The sequence below is a fragment of the Giraffa tippelskirchi genome, chromosome 2, assembly GCF_054371585.1.
Source record: "Giraffa tippelskirchi isolate mGirTip1 chromosome 2, T2T-mGirTip1v1.2.pri, whole genome shotgun sequence".
NCBI lineage: Eukaryota > Metazoa > Chordata > Mammalia > Artiodactyla > Giraffidae > Giraffa > Giraffa tippelskirchi.
The window spans coordinates 50023234-50039717 of NC_137276.1; the positions used below are offsets into that span (position 1 = coordinate 50023234).

Sequence of the window (16484 nt, forward strand, 5' to 3'; positions counted from 1 at the left end):
CCTTGTAAAGACAGGTCCACCTGCTAAACCTGAGCCCAGCCAGGACCCATTGCCTGCTGTGGCGTGCAGAGTAGGGGCAGGCACTCCAGGCAGGGTGCGTCCTCCCAGCTGACTTGCTTATACCTGCGGTGGGCAGCCATCATGTCTATGTTCTGAGCCCAGTCATGGAAGCTGGGCCTCCTGAATGTGATCTCCCGCTCCCCCAAGGTCCCCTGAACAGAGAGCAAGACTACAAGAGGAGCCAGATTCCACTGAGGGAAATGGAGGGCTGAAAAACACTTCTGAAGTGGGCTGTGCATCCCTGAGGCCTTTCTGCCTTTCTATGTGCAGAGCCACAAATACCTCAGTGGGAAAGGCTGGCAATTTTAAATTTAAGAGCCCTCTTGTATTTGGAAAATAGTTGTTTTAATAAAATAACAATACCACATTTCCCACTAGTTTCCAGTAAGCAACCCAATGTTTTTTCAGTGCAATAAGCCCTTTGAAAGGTGAGTCGTGTAATTGCGAGCGCTGGTTGGCACCCTTGAGCCACAGTTTTCAGCATGCTGCTTATGGGTCCCGATGCACATGTGTATCTGTTTTATTGATGCATATCCTTGTATAATCCAAGGCCAAAGTTCAGGGTATGGAGCTCCAGCAGCCTGTGGCCTCCTCTTTGAGGACCTGTTGGAAGGGAGGCCTTGGGGGTTTCTTTTGCATCCCAGGTGCTGCATCTGAACTCTCCGCTTGGTGCTGCTACCCGTTGGGGCACATGGCTGCCGTGCCAGAGCCTCCACCGGCTCCTGCCTCCTACCCCTCCGCGGACCAGCAGAATATTCTTCCCTTCTCATCACCGACCAGGAGTTTGGTCTGGTTTCTTGGGAAGAGAAAAAATAAAGAGGAGTATTAGAGCAAACCTATGCACCCTGCTTATCCCAGACTGCATGCAGGACATTACAACATGGGGGAAGAGGTCCAGGCCAGGACCCCAGGAGAGCCTGCACCTGGCCTCCACCTGAAGCAGGGGAGAGTCTTGTGACTCAGGGAGAGCTCTGACCTAGGAGGGTTACGGCTTTGGAAGCACTGAAGGGATGCTCCCAGATGCTGGGGCTCTGGGGAGCAGGGCAAGACCCTGACATTTTCCCTCCAGCATCTTTGGGTGTATCTCCTATCCTTTGAGCTACGCAGCCAGGCTAGTAGGCAGAAGCTAGGGCAAGTTCTCCAGCAAAGGACAGGGCTCAGGGCCTTCTTGGGCCCCATCCTAAGCCATCCCGCCTCAGTCTGGTCTTCCCACCACAGCAGAACTCGGGTGCCCCACTCCAGGGCAGGAGGGGAGAAAGACAGGGCTCCTGAAGATCTGCTCCCCTGAGACTAACATGCCTAGTGTGTAGAACAGGCTAATGATTGTAAGTTCCACCATCGAGTGATTGTAAAGAATAAAACAATGCTGCCAAGGGTAGTATTTGACACCCGTCCATTCCATGTTGGCTTCAAGCCCTTGAAAGGCATTTTCTGTAATGTAGGAAAACCATCATACCAAACGTTACAATCATCAAGGGGCCTCAGGAAAAAAGTCCCTCTTTAGGATAAAATTACAAGTCAATATACTTTTACCTTCTGGATTTCTTTATGAATTCATAGATATTCAAGAGAGTGAGAGGGAGAAAGAGAGAGCAAGAATATGTGTGTTAAGAACCATTTCCTAGGCCCTACATGGCCATCTTGCTACTGTACATGCTGGGGCCCCCTGGGTTCCTGGGTCCCTGTAGTGAGGCCACCTCCCAGGGCCCAGTGTCCTGAGTGGAAGGAACAGCCAGGGCTTCCTAGGGTCAGCACAGCGCCCTCTGCTGGAGGCTTGGAGCAGCCAGCTTGTTGTTACCTGGACACGGCCAGAGCTGTCACTGCAGAGTTGGCCTTGCTGGGTTTCCCTGTCAAAGCCACGCTGACATCCAGCTCTCTGCAAAGGGCAAGATTCTTCTCCCACCGGTGAACTATGAGGAACGTGCAAGGGGATAGTTAGAAAACCTGAGCAGTTTCACACACTTGCGTGTGTACATCCACACGCAGGGCCGCAAACACACACATATTTATATTTGTGGTCAGCAACTTGTTAAATTGAGGGGGAAAATATATTTAATCTTGGCCTGTGCTGTTGCAAAAAGGGCCGTCCCAATTTAATTTGCAGGCTGTGATAGTTACATGTGCTGACGTGCTGCGGTATCCATTGTGTACCAAATTGGATTTGTGTATTATTGCTTTCTAAATTGCATGCCTAGTTCAGCAAAATTGTTCATCAGTGTTTACTGGCTTTATGCTTAATAAGATACCCCACAATACCTTGCTACCAGGATGTAACGCAGCCTGTAATTGCCTAGTAAAAATAAATTACATAAAGTCGGCATTATCAACTTACCTAAATCCGCTCATGCCATGACCAATAATTAAATGCTGAGAATGTTTGTTTTCAAAAAATAGAACTCAATGATTGCTACTTCACTCATTTTAATGACTGTATTTGGGGACAGATGGTAATTCCTTTGTGGAGGGTGAGGTGGAGAGATATCAGTTGGGTCTACCACTACGAGGTCACTTGGTTGCAGTCAGGGCAGTAGCGATGCAGCTGTCCCAGCTGACCCAAGGTGGCAGACAGCTCTGTGCACCAGGAAATGCATGTGGGTTTTGTGTTTGTGCATAAGTTCCCAAACCAAGCTTTTCCCAAGGACTTTTTGGGTACCGGATTGAGCCCAAATCTACGGAGTGATTCCTAAAATAAATTGGACTCAACTGGGTTGGTCTTGGCTGCAAATGACAAATAAATGAATTCCAGGCAGGAATTAGATGACATCTGCCCTCAAATGCAGCAACCCTCATATCCTCAGTACCCTCAAAGAACTCCTTTCTTGCCTCTCAAGGTATTTGAGGAATGTAGTAATATACACACCAAGAGACATGCGCAAATATCTGTGTGTCAGGCTGAGGACTAGTCCCCTTCCAACAAAACAGTTATAAGCAATATTATGAGCACAGCGAGCCCTCCAGTGGCTTAGGTTTGTAAACCTGCACATGGATTTGCTAACTCTAAGCAGTGGCCTAGCCTGATTTTTATGAATATGTCTGTGCCCTTGTGTCATTTCATCCAAATCCTCCTTTGAACTGTAACCACAGGCAGAACAAATAATTCTACTTGGCAGTGGTGACCTTAGGCTGGTCAGGACAAATAGAAGGGGAAGGACATGGGCCTGGGGCTCCTGTCCGCCTGACACCATCAGGTAAAGTCCCTTCGTGTCATCGGCCGGTGTGTTAGGGGAGAAGTCTCCTAGTAATCCGAGAAAATGATAATCATGCCCCGCATTTTGTTGAGGAGATCTTTGTCTATGGTATTACTTTTCAGTCATTTGCTTCCTACAAGTTAGGATGTACAGGAAGTACCTCTATTGACAGAGAGCTGGGACCGAAGAAGTTGCAGGAGACAGAGCTGGGTCTAGAGCCTTGTTTCCTGATTTTCATCTTGCTTCTCATCTCACTAGACCCCCTTCCAAATGAGCATAACCTTGTCAATCCTGAGTAGAAACCGCATATCCATTGGCACTTCCAGAACCAATGAAACGGCTCTGAGATGCCCTTTGTCCATCTGTCCCTTCATCCATCCACCTACCCATGCAGCTAACATTCTGGCTCGGACACCCACTTATCAACCATGGGCTGAGCTAATGCCTTTAACTTATCAGAGCTCGGTAGCTTCAGAAGTGGTCAGCTGAGCCCAAGACTGAGGTGGCATGCTCTCACGCTGGTGTGCCACAGAATGCTTCATGAGCAGGGGGAGAATAAGAACTCTGTTCTAGCTCTCCTCTGAATGGGTGGGGGGGCAGGGGAGAGAGTTTGGCCCCTGTCCTCCAAAGAAGAACTGTGAGCTCCTAAGAATGCACAGAACTCTTTTTACACTGTGATGGGCTGCACTGTGGTCCATTCAGAGGACCCTAGAGATCTTAGGACCAGTGAACTGAACCCCCAGTGGCTGTAGATTCTTGTAAGGTCACCATTCTGGGTCAGCCTAGATTGTTGACAAGGGCATTGTCTGATGGTGTTATGTTGAAGGAAGGGATTCCCATGTAGATTCTAGGACCTAGCAGGGGCTCAGCCAAAGCCCATGTCTGCTTGTGTGGATGAAGAATCCATGAATCAGTGACTAAATGAATCAAGGAGGTGTGGAGCACATTTTAGAAATGAACTAAAAACGGCTACTTCCTGTAGAAGACAAGCCTCCACGATCTGGAAATTTCTCTCTAGTAAATGATCATGGGTCCAGGGATGCAGAACGAACCAGAAGGACCCATGATGACAAGAGTGAGGCCATGCAGGCCCCCCAGGAGTGAGGTCTGCGCCTGCGCTCATCCTGGAGGGATGGTCTGGCCCAGGCCAAAGAGCTTGCTCTGCCAGTGGGCGTGTCTACGCTGGGGGCAGAAATGAGAACTATAGTAGTAATGGCTTTGGGTCACTTCAGGCAAGTTGCTGAACTGCCCCGTGCCTCAGTTCCCTTATTCTCACCCAGGTATCATCGTAGTATCTTCTTCATGGTGTTGCCACGAGAAATAAGAGAATACACAGGAGGAGTGAATGGTGGAAACTGCTCCTGCTCAGCTCTGTCCCTCACAGCTCTGTGATGGTGGCCCTGGTGGCGCTAATGCCAGAGGCCATGGTGACAGAAGTGAGGACAGATTATCTTACTCCAGGCCCCAGTGTTACACCCCAAAGAGGGCTCTTCTGCAGAGTGGCGGTTCTTTGACTCTGCTGATACCAGCAGTCACCTGGGGACTTGTTAGATATGGGACCTCCATCCTTCTTCAATCTTTTCCTTGAGGTTAGGACCCACATCTAAATGTTTCATGAGCCTCCTGGGCCATGCTGATGCAGACGACCCTCAGACCTACTTTGAGGAACTTGTTGTGGAGAGTAAGGGGTGCTGAGTCAGGGACAGCAGGGCAGACTGGGGCCGATGGAACCACTTCCTCTCCCTGGGGACGCAGCAAAGCCATCCCTGCTCCTGTCTGCAGCCTGGCAGTCCAGGCCAGTGGCCAGCTGGATGGACCCAGATCCTGGGCTGGAGAGTTTGGCATTTGAGAGTCACCCAGGAAGACGGATAGCATCAAACCAAGCTTGGCTGGGTGTGGCCCCTCCTGGCACTCGGGAGCTCCTGACAACCACCACCAGCACTGTTCACATGCTCCAGGAGCATCCCAGAGCCAGCTGGTCCCTGAAGGGTGAGGCTGGGCCTCAGTGGGGCTTCTAAACATGGATTCATACTCCACCAGCAGCTCACAGAAAACTGTGCTCCTAAGCTGAGATCTTTCAACACCCCAAGAAAATCACTGGCTTCCCTGGGCTCTTCCCTGGGTGGAGCTGCAGCCTTGACAGAGGAGAGAAGAGGGGAGGGAGGGCTGAGCAAAACAAGGGTGCCCCCGGGAACCAGGAGCATAGCAGTTACCTCTGGGGCTTGGAGATGATGGAGCCCAGGCCTCCTCTGGCGTTGCCTGCCCAGGAACAGACATCTTCACATCTTCAGTCTTCCAGATCTGCCGGGAACAGAGAACATGTCATGGGCTGGGGCAATGAACCTGTCTGCAGGCTTGGGGCCCATCCTTTCCTCCACACCTGGGGGACCCTGAGGGAAGGGGGGGATGGCCCCATTTCACTTCTGATGTTGACATATTCTCAGGATAAAAACCTACTTAGGCTTCAGTTTCTCTGCGAGGAAGTTTGGCTGCCGTAGACGGGATGTAGACGGGATGAGTTCCCTCCCCACCCCTGGGTCGTAGGGCACTTTCCCTGACTCCTTACCTGCAGGGACGAGACTCGGCAGTCAGCTCATCATCATTTTACTTAACTAGTGCCCGCTTTGTCTGTCACCATTCCCAGAGGCCTCCCTCACCACTCAGCAGCACGGCCTCCCGTCCTCTACATATGGTGCCAGATCTGTGGTGAGTGCCCTCAGGATGACCACACATGGCATCTCACTCGCTGAGCCTGGACTTTCTTTCCCCGCAGGAGAATGAGCAGCCTCCACTTGCAGGCTTCTGTGAGCACCGCACCGGGTCTAGCTCAGCACTGGGCCATCCCGGGAGCTCAGTTAGTGTGCTGAGTGGACAAGGGCAGAGCGCCTGGGAGACTCGTGCTCCTGCTCTGGGGGCCCACGAAGGAAATGCAGCTGTCCCCAGCCACCCGGGCTCCTCTGACTGATCCACAGGACACACCGCAACCCACCCAGCCCTGACCTTCATGATCTCCTCGTGTTTTAGCCAGCCCAGGACGCCCTTCCCTCTGCAGAGACCCTGAGCTTCTCTAGCCCACAGATGAGGCCCTGCAAGGGGACTTCGCAGAGGCCTCTCCTCAGTGTCGTCTCTCCTGTCCACGCACCCTGAGCCCTTAGCCTGCGTGGCCTTCTCTGTATGTCCTGACTTCTCCTCATTCTCAGGGCTCGGCTGAAATGCCACCTCCTCTGCTGGAAATAAATCCATTCTCCACTTGGCCCCCCACCCTGTTATTCATTCTGCTTCCTGAAGCATCACCTCTGTGATGATTCTCAGACTTTGGGAATGGAGGCTCCCGGAGGATAGGGCTGCGTTTCAGCCATGCTGGCTGGCCCACAGTGAGCTTTTGCAAATGTGTGTAGAATTCAAAGAGCATTTTCTTGAATACCTTGAGGCATGCAACTGACACTTCCTTTCAAGAATTGTGGGATTCAAATGACAGTTTCTTGAGTAAAGCTCTTAACTGTTCTTCGTCTTGTTCATTCCTCCCTCTTTGCTGTCAGTCTCAGAAAAATCACCTGTGTTTTGCTCTTCCCACACTATTCCTCCCACCTCAGTGTTTCTCCTTTATTGTCTTCTTGGTTTCTTGATGGTTTCTCTCCCCAAGGCCTTCCTCAGAGCATACATGGCGCTCTGATTATCCCAGTCATAGCATGAAACCCACATGTACATTTTCTGTTTGTCTTTTTTTTCTAGAGTATGACATCTTGAGGACAAGGACCCGTTTATCATTAATCTTTGGATCCCTTATGTATGAAGTGCTTGGTACAGAGCCAGAGTTCAATGAATATTAGGTGGATGGATAGCTAGAGGGACAAATAATTGGACAGATGAGTAGATGGAAGGATGAATGTAATAATGAAAGGATGGATGGATGAATGGAATAGTAAATGGATAGAAGTAGACAGAGAGATAAGCAGCTGGATGGGTAGATGGATTAATGGACGGATGAATAGACCAGTGGGTGAATGGATAAAAGGATGGCCCATATGTCTCCTGTCAGTACTGAATTATGTTTGATGCATTTGACGATTCAGCTTTCATAACTTGTGACAAGAAGTATTTTTTTAGTTGTTGAAGTATATGTGTGCATAAAATTTTATGTATTATATTAATACAAAAAAAACCCCTTGCCTTTGCCCTCACATGCTCCAGGGACCTGGTCTGGAATGTTTAAATGTGGTCTGCAGATTTGACCCTTAGAGGAAGTCGACAGAATGGAAATGAACACATTTCTTGTAGCATGCCCTCATTCCACCCAAGGCACACCTACCCGGACCATGCCATCCTGACTCCCGGTGATGATGACATGGCTTGTGTCCCACGCTGGCCCCTCTACCACGTAGCAGCAGGTTATGGCTCCTTCTGGGCCCCAGGCTGTGGTAATGCTGGCCAGTGGTTGTCCATTGACATCCCACAGGGACAAGTGGGCTCCCGCACAGGAGACGATAGTGCCCTGCAGCAGTGAGAGTGGGCTTCACTTCAGGTTGGGATCACCGCCTGTCCATTCGTCCAGTCACTCAGTTTGCACACCCAAGCACCCTCCATCTGCCGTCTTCTGAAGACTAACCAAGGCACTCCCATACCTCCTAAGACATCCACTTCTTCCTAGGTGACTCACAGGCCTGCCGTGTTTTCACACAACTGTACATTCCTGGTTCTTTTCATACTGAAATCAGGAATTTGGATACCGCTTTCCCCAGCACAAACTGACTGGCTCGCCCTTTGGACTCCTCCCACAGCACTCTCCCTGGCAGCATACTGACTGGCATAGAAGACCTACGCAGAGTACCATCCCAGGCCCAGACATGGGGTCTACACCTGGCTGGCCAGCCCTGTCCCTTTGAAGCAGCTTTGGATGACCCCTGGTGGAGTGCAGGGAACAGAGGCTTGAATGACTGCATGTAGTTCATAAAATAGGGCAAGGTCCCCTCAGAGGGAATTTCTGAGGAGAAATTTGCCCATTGCATCTCCTGAAATGTTTATGCCTGGAGTGTTCATTCCTAAACTCCTTGTCTATTTTGTGTCCAGTAGAGTTGTGGTCACTGTCACCAAGGACCCCCAAGAGCCATCTGAGGCTATGCCTTTGAACCTTGCCCTGACCACAGAAGGGATGTTGGGAGCTCCATGCCCCTCTGCAGTGCCCTGGGCTGAGTTCCATCATGTCCCTTCCTGAATTGTTTGGTGGAGTCTGCCTGAGGCCAGGGACCATGTCTGATACATCTCTGCTCGGCATCCAGCCAGTACTTCATGAACTCAGTCAGCTCCAGGACAAGGTGAGTCAAACAAGTTGTTGTCCTGTTATCAGTCTTCTCTAAGGGCTGGGGACATAATTCCTTATGAATTTATTTTCTTCCATATCAGAACTTGGTGCTTTCCCTATTACATCTAGCCATTCATCCATTCAGCCAACATCCATCCATCTACTTACCCACCCTCCATCTATCCACACATTCATCCCTCCACCTGCCCAACCACCCACCCATCCATCCTCTTTTTGCCCATCTAATATTCTTCCTGGGCTGAAGCCCACTTGGAGCACCACTATCAGCCACAGTTAGCACCAGAAGTCTCCTCCATGACCTCTTTCTCCTCCTATGATACAACTGCTCAGTCTATCCATGCTGCAGGCCCCTCAGGTTTTCTATCAGCAGATGCAGAGCCTCAGAAAACCCCACACCTTATGATAGGGATTCCATTGTAGAAGCTCCACACTGATATACATACATGTATATACGTATATACACAGTATATATATTATTCTATCTCTCATACACACACACACACGTGGCACGCTTCCTGACAGGCTTGGTAGCCAGCATGGAAGGACAAGCAGAGGTGTTTCCTGACTTGGAGACCAGAGGTGCTTGCCAAGCTCACACTGATTTGCAGTCAACTGGCTGGATCAGTCAATCAAGCCCGGAAGACCCCTCACCAAAGTCAACTTCCTTCCCCAACTCCCTGATGCTCATGTCAGAACAGATACTTCCTATCAGCCCACCTCCTTGAGGGAAAAAAAAAGAAGCAAAAAATAAAATTGAGACCCAAATTGAGATTGTTGATGGTGCCACTCTGCCTGTGTAGAGAATGTCCCACATATTTGGGGCCTCTGTACACTCTGGGGTGGTCTTTGCCCCCAGGTTTTCTCTCAGGGGACTGTCTACCATGTCACCATGAGGAATCATAGACATGTTGAGGATACAGACATTGAGAAAGAAAAGCCTCACCGAGACGTCACTGATGGCAACAGCAGACACGCCCTCCCTGTGGGCGGGCAGGCGGGCTACATGGGTGAGGTGGTCCAGGTCCCACAGGATGCATGTGCAGTCTTGCGAGCCACTCACCAGGATGCTGAAGGTGACTGATGCCGCCAGGCATGTGACAGCCTGTGTGTGCCCGTACAAGGCCTAGGGACAAGGGATGAAAGTGCAGGTTATGAGAGGGGCCCTTAACCCAGTTACTTGGGGAGATACTCCACTCTCCCTTTTACTGTTGGGCCCCAGATGAGAGAACAGAGATTCAGAGTGATCCAGTGACTCCAACATGTGTCAGGTGTGTGTGTGTGTGTGTGTGTGTGTGTGTGCACATGTGTATTCACAGGTCTGTGGCTGGCTTCTCAGAACCATCCCTTTCCAGGGCTGAAATCCAGATGGGGAGAGTGGGTAGTCCTTTTTATCATACTCAAGCGGAGACCCCAGTAACATCCTCATGCTCTCTTCCCTCCCGTGTTATCTTGCAATCTGAAGCAGCGCATACCACTATTAAGATGCAAGGGTGCTGGTTTGTCATGTGTGGTATCCCAACCAGTGGCACAAGTATCATCTGGGAACTTGTCAGAAATGTACATTCTGGGGCCCCTCCCAGGTCTATTGAATCAGAAACTCTGGGAGTGGGCCCCCCAAACCTGGGTTTTCACAAGCTGTCTGGAGAATTTCATGCATGTTCACATTTGAGCATCATACTAAGGGAACCTCAGAAACACATGTGCCCCTGGAAACTGAACTGGGAAGATGGCAGGGAGGTCAGGTCCTAGTTTAAAGGGTTTGACTTTTCAAGTCCAAAGAATCCACGTTCATATCCAGTCTGGCTGCCCAGCAGCCGGTGACTCGGGGCCTCAGTCTTGGCTCTCAGGTTAGCCTAGGAGGGTCTGGCTTGGCTGATGGATGGTTACGTGTCCTGACCTGGCCAGAGGCCTTGCTTCCCACAGACATGTTCCTGGGGGACTAGGGATGCCTCCTGCACACTGGGATCCCTGGCCTGCTGCTGCTGGCTGCAGTGTGGTTTCCATTACAACTATCCCAGCAGCTGCCAGGTAAGCCTGGTGTGAGAGCTGGCATGCATACATGTTCCTGCTGTCCTCTGCAATCAGCCTGAGAAATGCAGAGGTGGTTCTCTGAAACCTGAATACTCCCCTCATCTAGTGGTAAACCTCCACCCTCAGGACTGTCCACCACTCACTTATTTGAGTCAATGAAGTTTAGCATCATTTTTCAAAGTTGTCACTTGGCCTGGTCACAATAATTAAAAGTTCAGCTGCAGATTCCCATTTGTGCTCCATGGATCCTAACATGGCACCAACCTGATGGATGTGACCCATGGAAGAAGGCTGGGGTCACCTTAGGGGCTACTTAGGGAAGCGAAAACTGTCTAAAAGAAGAGAGGAAAGCAGAGGGCTTGACAGGAGCTTTCTGGTGGTCTTCCCAGAATGAATGCTGTCTAATGGCTAAGTTCTTACTGCTGGGGACAGGACAACTCCAGAGTGTGCAGTCTGGGGACCCAGGTGTGAGGACTGGGGATGCAGAGACATCGGCTGTGAGCCCAGTGCCTGTGTGAGCTGTCTGTTACTGGAGCGGGGCCTCTGCTTTCTTGGGGAAAGCGTTGGGGGAAGCGTTGGAGAGGGAGGAACCACTGTGTGTATGGGCACCGCCCACCTCTGTAAGCCTCTCACCAGCCTGGAAACTACAGCACCTGGAGGCAGTCAGCACCACTCCCTATTTGGAAAGGCCTGGGGAAAAATGAAGGACAGCAATTTTAAATGTTCTCCATTGGCTCTTCTGTTCTCAGAATAATACCTCTCATCACGGCCAATTAAAATAGTTCCACTTTATCACCTTATACCTAACTAAAGGAGCAAAAAGTAAAGTAAAATACAAACCTCTGAAAATAATTCCCTTTTCTGGATATGTTGTGGTGAAACGGGCTCTCCTGATTGTGGTGGCACTGTAGAACTACAGAGCCATTACAGAAAGCATTATGTCACTGTTCTGTAATTCTGCTTCTTGAAATTTGCTATAAGGAAATGATTAATCAGAAGCAAACAGCAATCTAAGATGTTTTCTGCAGCACTATTTAAACTAGTTAAAATAGTGCAGGAAGCAACTGACTAGGAAGCAATGTAATTGTCTAGTTTTAGAAGAGATGATTTATTAAACTGTGGTGCATTGACATAAAACAATTGAAATGTAAATTATAGAAACTGTAGAAAAGTGGAAACAATTTGATAGGCTGGGTGAAAATGGAATCGACATATCTACACAATGATCAGAAGGATATAAATATGTATATCTGGGGATCAGAGCACGCAAGGATGAAAATTTTTATATGGATTATAGATAATCATTTGACTTCGAAATATGTCTTTCATGTTGTAATATTTAGAAATAAAACACTTAAAAAAACTGTTAATGAAGCTATTTAATGATGACTTCTCTGTCTACAAGTCTATAAGTCAGGGAGGGACCCCTTTCTCTGAGCAGCTTCCAGTCTGGGGGATCCCCAAGGCTGTGTCAGTCTCTTTAGGTAAATGATAAAGTACTTTATTTCACTTGGGAAATAAGAGCATGTGGGATTCCCCTACCTTTTTGTCTTGATTTATAGCTAGGGAAGAATGATAAATTACATTTTATGCTGTCGATACTGGGGCTTTTATACTGCATCTTCACCACTAACCAGGACCTTGGAGGGGCAATGGAGGAGGGTCACTTCCCTGGTTCCCCAAGGTGTCTTTGGAATTGGGCTGGATCCCCTCATCCCTGGAGTGATGCCTGGGAGAGGCGGATTCTCCACACCCATAATGGGTGCACAGTCTCTCCACACACGTCAGGAAAGTGAAGATGTGCAAAGATAGAGGGCTCTAAGCCTGGCTTGGGAGGACTTCCCTGGAGAGTCTGAGTGAAGGCAGCCCATACTTGACCTGCCCAGCTGCCTCTCGGCAGGCGCCATGGCCTCTGTAGGATTAACCAGCTCCCTCAGCACCGACCCACATATTCCCTCACCTCACGTTTGTTGAATGCCCACTGCTGTGTACCACACATGTGCTGGGGATGGTGCCAAGAGATGGGGCAGGCTCTGGGGAGACTCCATTGACTAGGAAAGCATCCAGAGAAACCCAGTGTCAGTTCGAGTGAAACATGTCCAGTTTGGGAAATCTGGTCAGTGGCAAGCCTCGTATGGTTAACTTTTTTTTTTTTTTTTTTGGTCACTTTGAGGCTGTAGGGATCACTAAACCACAGATAGAAACATGAACTGCATTTGGAGATGGAAGTGTCTCCTAGAGATATTCTCCAGCAACTTCAAGTGTATGCAGGGGAAAGCACAAGGCTTAGAGTTAGATTTAAATGCAAATCTGACCTTTCTGAGTCTCACGTTTCTCATCTGAAAGTGGGACTGAGGGTACCTGCTTTCCAAGGTTACAGTTAACGTGCAGAGCCTTAAGTAAGCAGTCAGTTTCACTCTGTTTATTATTCCAAGCAGCTGTGGTTTGTGAGGTCAGACCAGACAAGTTTTCTGCCTCCTGGTCTCTTCCTTCTGTGTCTGCCACAATCACCCCTATTCTGAGACAGTCTTTTATTTTCTGACGCTATGCTCTTGGACAAGGCACTTAACTTCTTCGATCTGAGTTTTCACCAGTGAAGTGGGGATGATAATGATTCCTATGACTAGGTAAAATGAGGAGGTAAAATGTGGCTGTTCACATAACAGTGCCTGTGAAAAATGCTAAAAAATGTCTCCTAGTGCAAAAAGCTCCCGATTTCACTGGCCCTGATGTGTAAACAGCATCTCTCACTGAAGCGCAGGTGTCCGTGGAAGCACCAGCCCTGTGTACTTGTCAAATCCACCCAAAGACATGAAACCGCACCCTTGAATGACAGGGGCCCACGTGACCTCAGTGCTCCATTGCGCTATCAGCTCCTGAGAGAGGCAGAGCTCTCAGCGCTTGGGAGCTGGACCATGCAAAGGCACTGGACCTGCTGGAGGTACTACACCTGCCCTGAGCCAACACCCCTGTGGAGGCTCTGTACCTGCTTGAGGCGCAGGCCTGTGGCGCGGCCTTTGGTCATGCTGAGCTCCCAAACACACACCACTGCGCTGGTCCCGGAGGTGATGATGGTCGTGGGGGACGGGCACACGGCACACAGACAGCGGCCCCAGGTGGCCAAGTTCTCGAACGTCACCAGGATCTGTGGGAGAGGAGGCAAGTGAGATGAACACTGGTGCCAGGGCCCACACTGGGCAGGGAGCTGGGACAGGGCGACAGGGGGACAAAGGCAGATTTGGCTGCTTCCACTGGCCTGCTTGTGTGCCGTGGGAACTGAGGGACAGGTCATTTGTTCAAGAAAAGCCCTGGGGACAGGCTGCCCAGGTATGTCTCCAGAGAGTGCCTACACCCAAGGAACAGATGGGAAGAGGCAAGTAAGCAGGAAGGTCTGCGGACACAGCAGAAATGCCCTGTGAGCTTGGGAAAGACAGAGCCCACTTTCAGGAAGTGGGGACATCTGGGACCAATTTCTCTAACTGCCTCCTGCAGGAGGTGGGGGAAGACTAGGGAGGGGAGAGAAAGCTTGGTGAGCAGGGAATTCATGCCATGTGCTAGGGTGGGAGAGGAGCAAGAGTAGAAAACAGGGCCAGAGGCCAGGTCAAGAAGGTAGAGAGGAGCAGATGGCCTCGCACAGGCGTGGAGGACCAGCAACCCAGTGGCTTGCTTCTGGTGGCCAGTAGAATGTTCAATTTGTGCCATCTAAGTCAGAGGAGGGGCCAGAGGAGCCCCTAAGACTTTCCACCCAAACTGAGTGACAATCTGGGCCTTCTCAATGCAGCCAAGTGACCTGCCAGCAGCAGAGAACACTGCAGAGGTGACAGCATGTCTACTTACAAGCTCGACTCCTGGTAACATGGGGGAAGGCTTAGCCCACCGGGCTCTTGGCATGGTCGCTCAAACCCTATCATCCCCAGGCTGGGGGCACAGGCACGTGGAGGAAGTGGGGGTGTGGGCAGCTGTGGCTGCCAGTCTCCTTATCACCTCTGCCCCAATCAGTAGCAGGCTGAGGCCCTGGGGCCACCCTGCACCCCGGCACCACTCGCCTTGTCAGAGCCATAGTTGCCCAGGCAGCAGCTGAGGTCGTCAAAGCCCCAGCTGAAGGTCCTGCTCCAGTGTGGAGGCAGCAGCATCTTGTTTGTCTCCACGGCCAGGATGGTCTTCTCCGTAGGAACGATGTGGCCAATGGCTCCTTTGGGGGATTCCGAGCCTAGAGAGAAGAGGTACATATCTGCTCCCCAGTCAGTAGGGAGGAGCTTATTTGTCAAAGGACAACACCTGCTTTAGCTGGGCACAGAGATGAGACATGCACAGCCCACCCAGACTTGGCAAACACCCACCCAGGCAGGAGCCACTCCTTGTCCTGGTACCTCCCTCCTGGGCCTCCCTCTAGGGGCCATGTTACACTCTGGCCCCAAGCTGGGTCCCCGGGCCCTGGGTCTCTCCCCAGACTTAACACATATATCAAGTGTGTGGCCATGTAGGTCTTTAGTGTCTCTTATGGGTTGATGCCAAGGGAAGAGGAACTGAAGCTGTCAGGGAAGACGGCACAAAGCCAGAGGAGCCAGGGGGGGCTCTGTCCTTCCTGCACCTTCCAGGCATCAAGTCTAGCAGGGCTGGAGGTGCCAAGGACACTGTTCTTGGATTCAAGAGAAAAAACTGACAAACCTGGCCTTATACTCCTTGGGACCAGAAAGCTGTTCCAGGCAGACTTCCCCAAAGCAGCGAGGCCCCAGGGTGGAAAAGACATTAGACTTCATACACACCCATCTCCTCTAGGAAGCAGGGCTGGGACCTGCACTGGGGCTGTCTGCCCCATGCGCGTGCCCCTAGCTAGTGGCTGCAGGCCCACCTGGGTGGTCAGGAGCAACAGTGACTGCGGGACCCAGAGTGGGGGCTGCAATCTTGAGCTATTTCTTCTAACAGTTTCCCTTTTTCTTTATAAATTCTCTACAGGCCCATCCATCTGGGCATCAACACAGAATTCTTTAATAGCAGCCATTTGAGTATTCCAAAGAGCAAACCCCTTTAGCGACCTTTCTTACTTTCGTTTTTCTGGAGATGAGAGGTGTCTGTGTGTGTGTCTCTGTGTGTTTGTGTGTGTGTGTGTATTGATAGATGTGTGTGCACATGAAAGAGAAAGGAGTGTTTGTCTCAACAGACAGACAGCTGGGTCTTCAGAAGTCAGGGTGTAACAGAGGTGGCCTCAGACACTTCCAGAGCAGAGGCCTCCCCGGACTCCTGATATGACTGGAGACATAGCTGGGCAGTCAGACCCCAAGCCTTTGCCCCAGCCTGCATCCCTGAACCTCCAGAGGAACACCAGTCATTGGAGGGGCAACTCCGGGACAGGACACCACACAAAGCAGGACTAGGTGCTCACCTTTGACTGTGACCTGGGAGGGCTTCAGCGACTGCAGGCTGTAGAAAAAGGGCTGCGGTTGCCCAGGCAGGCTGGCAGGTGTGGAGACATCCTTCCCAGGGGAAGGCTTCCCTGTGGCAGTCCTGGCCGGATGGGGTTTAGTAAAAAGCTGCAGAGGCAAACAGACAGACACGCACCGTGCCGGTTGTTAGGACAGATGGACAGAAAGGGAGTCATCCTTGGGCAAGTCCCAGCTGTACCTCTGCCCTGGGCATCGCTGGGGCTGAGCTTGCACCTGACTGAGGTGAGCTGAAACAGAATCATCTGGTTCAACCTTTGGATGTTGAAGGGGAGTGGCCTGGGTTTCAGTCAGAGGCAGCTACTTTCTCAAGGCCATGGTGCAAGGCTGGTGGATAACTCTCTTGGAAGTCAAATCTGTCTTCTTTTCCAAGCTGCTTGAGCAAATGATGAGCCCCCAGAGGAGCCTCTGGTCCCTGGGAGAGCTACCTTTCATGCCAAAGGG

At 50.7% G+C, this 16484-nt stretch overlaps 1 protein-coding gene across 2 annotated transcripts in view; it reads right to left on the bottom strand.

Moving 5' to 3' along the window:
* Positions 1–383: 383 nt before the first annotated feature.
* Positions 384–16484, bottom strand: part of WDFY4 (WDFY family member 4) — a 226034-nt gene continuing 209933 nt past the window's right edge. Inside the window, exons 54-61 of one of the 2 annotated variants that reach the window (XM_081561673.1) lie at positions 15983–16130; positions 14646–14809; positions 13586–13744; positions 9512–9691; positions 7558–7740; positions 5462–5549; positions 1859–1970; positions 384–856 (exon numbers count right to left, since the gene is read on the bottom strand). In XM_081561673.1, coding sequence (XP_081417799.1) covers positions 790–856; positions 1859–1970; positions 5462–5549; positions 7558–7740; positions 9512–9691; positions 13586–13744; positions 14646–14809; positions 15983–16130 — 1101 coding nt within the window. In that variant the 3' untranslated portion in view covers positions 384–789. Of the gene's footprint in view, positions 857–1858; positions 1971–5461; positions 5550–7557; positions 7741–9511; positions 9692–13585; positions 13745–14645; positions 14831–15982; positions 16131–16484 lie in introns of both variants that reach the window. The other variant, XM_081561666.1, reaches the window with a different exon arrangement.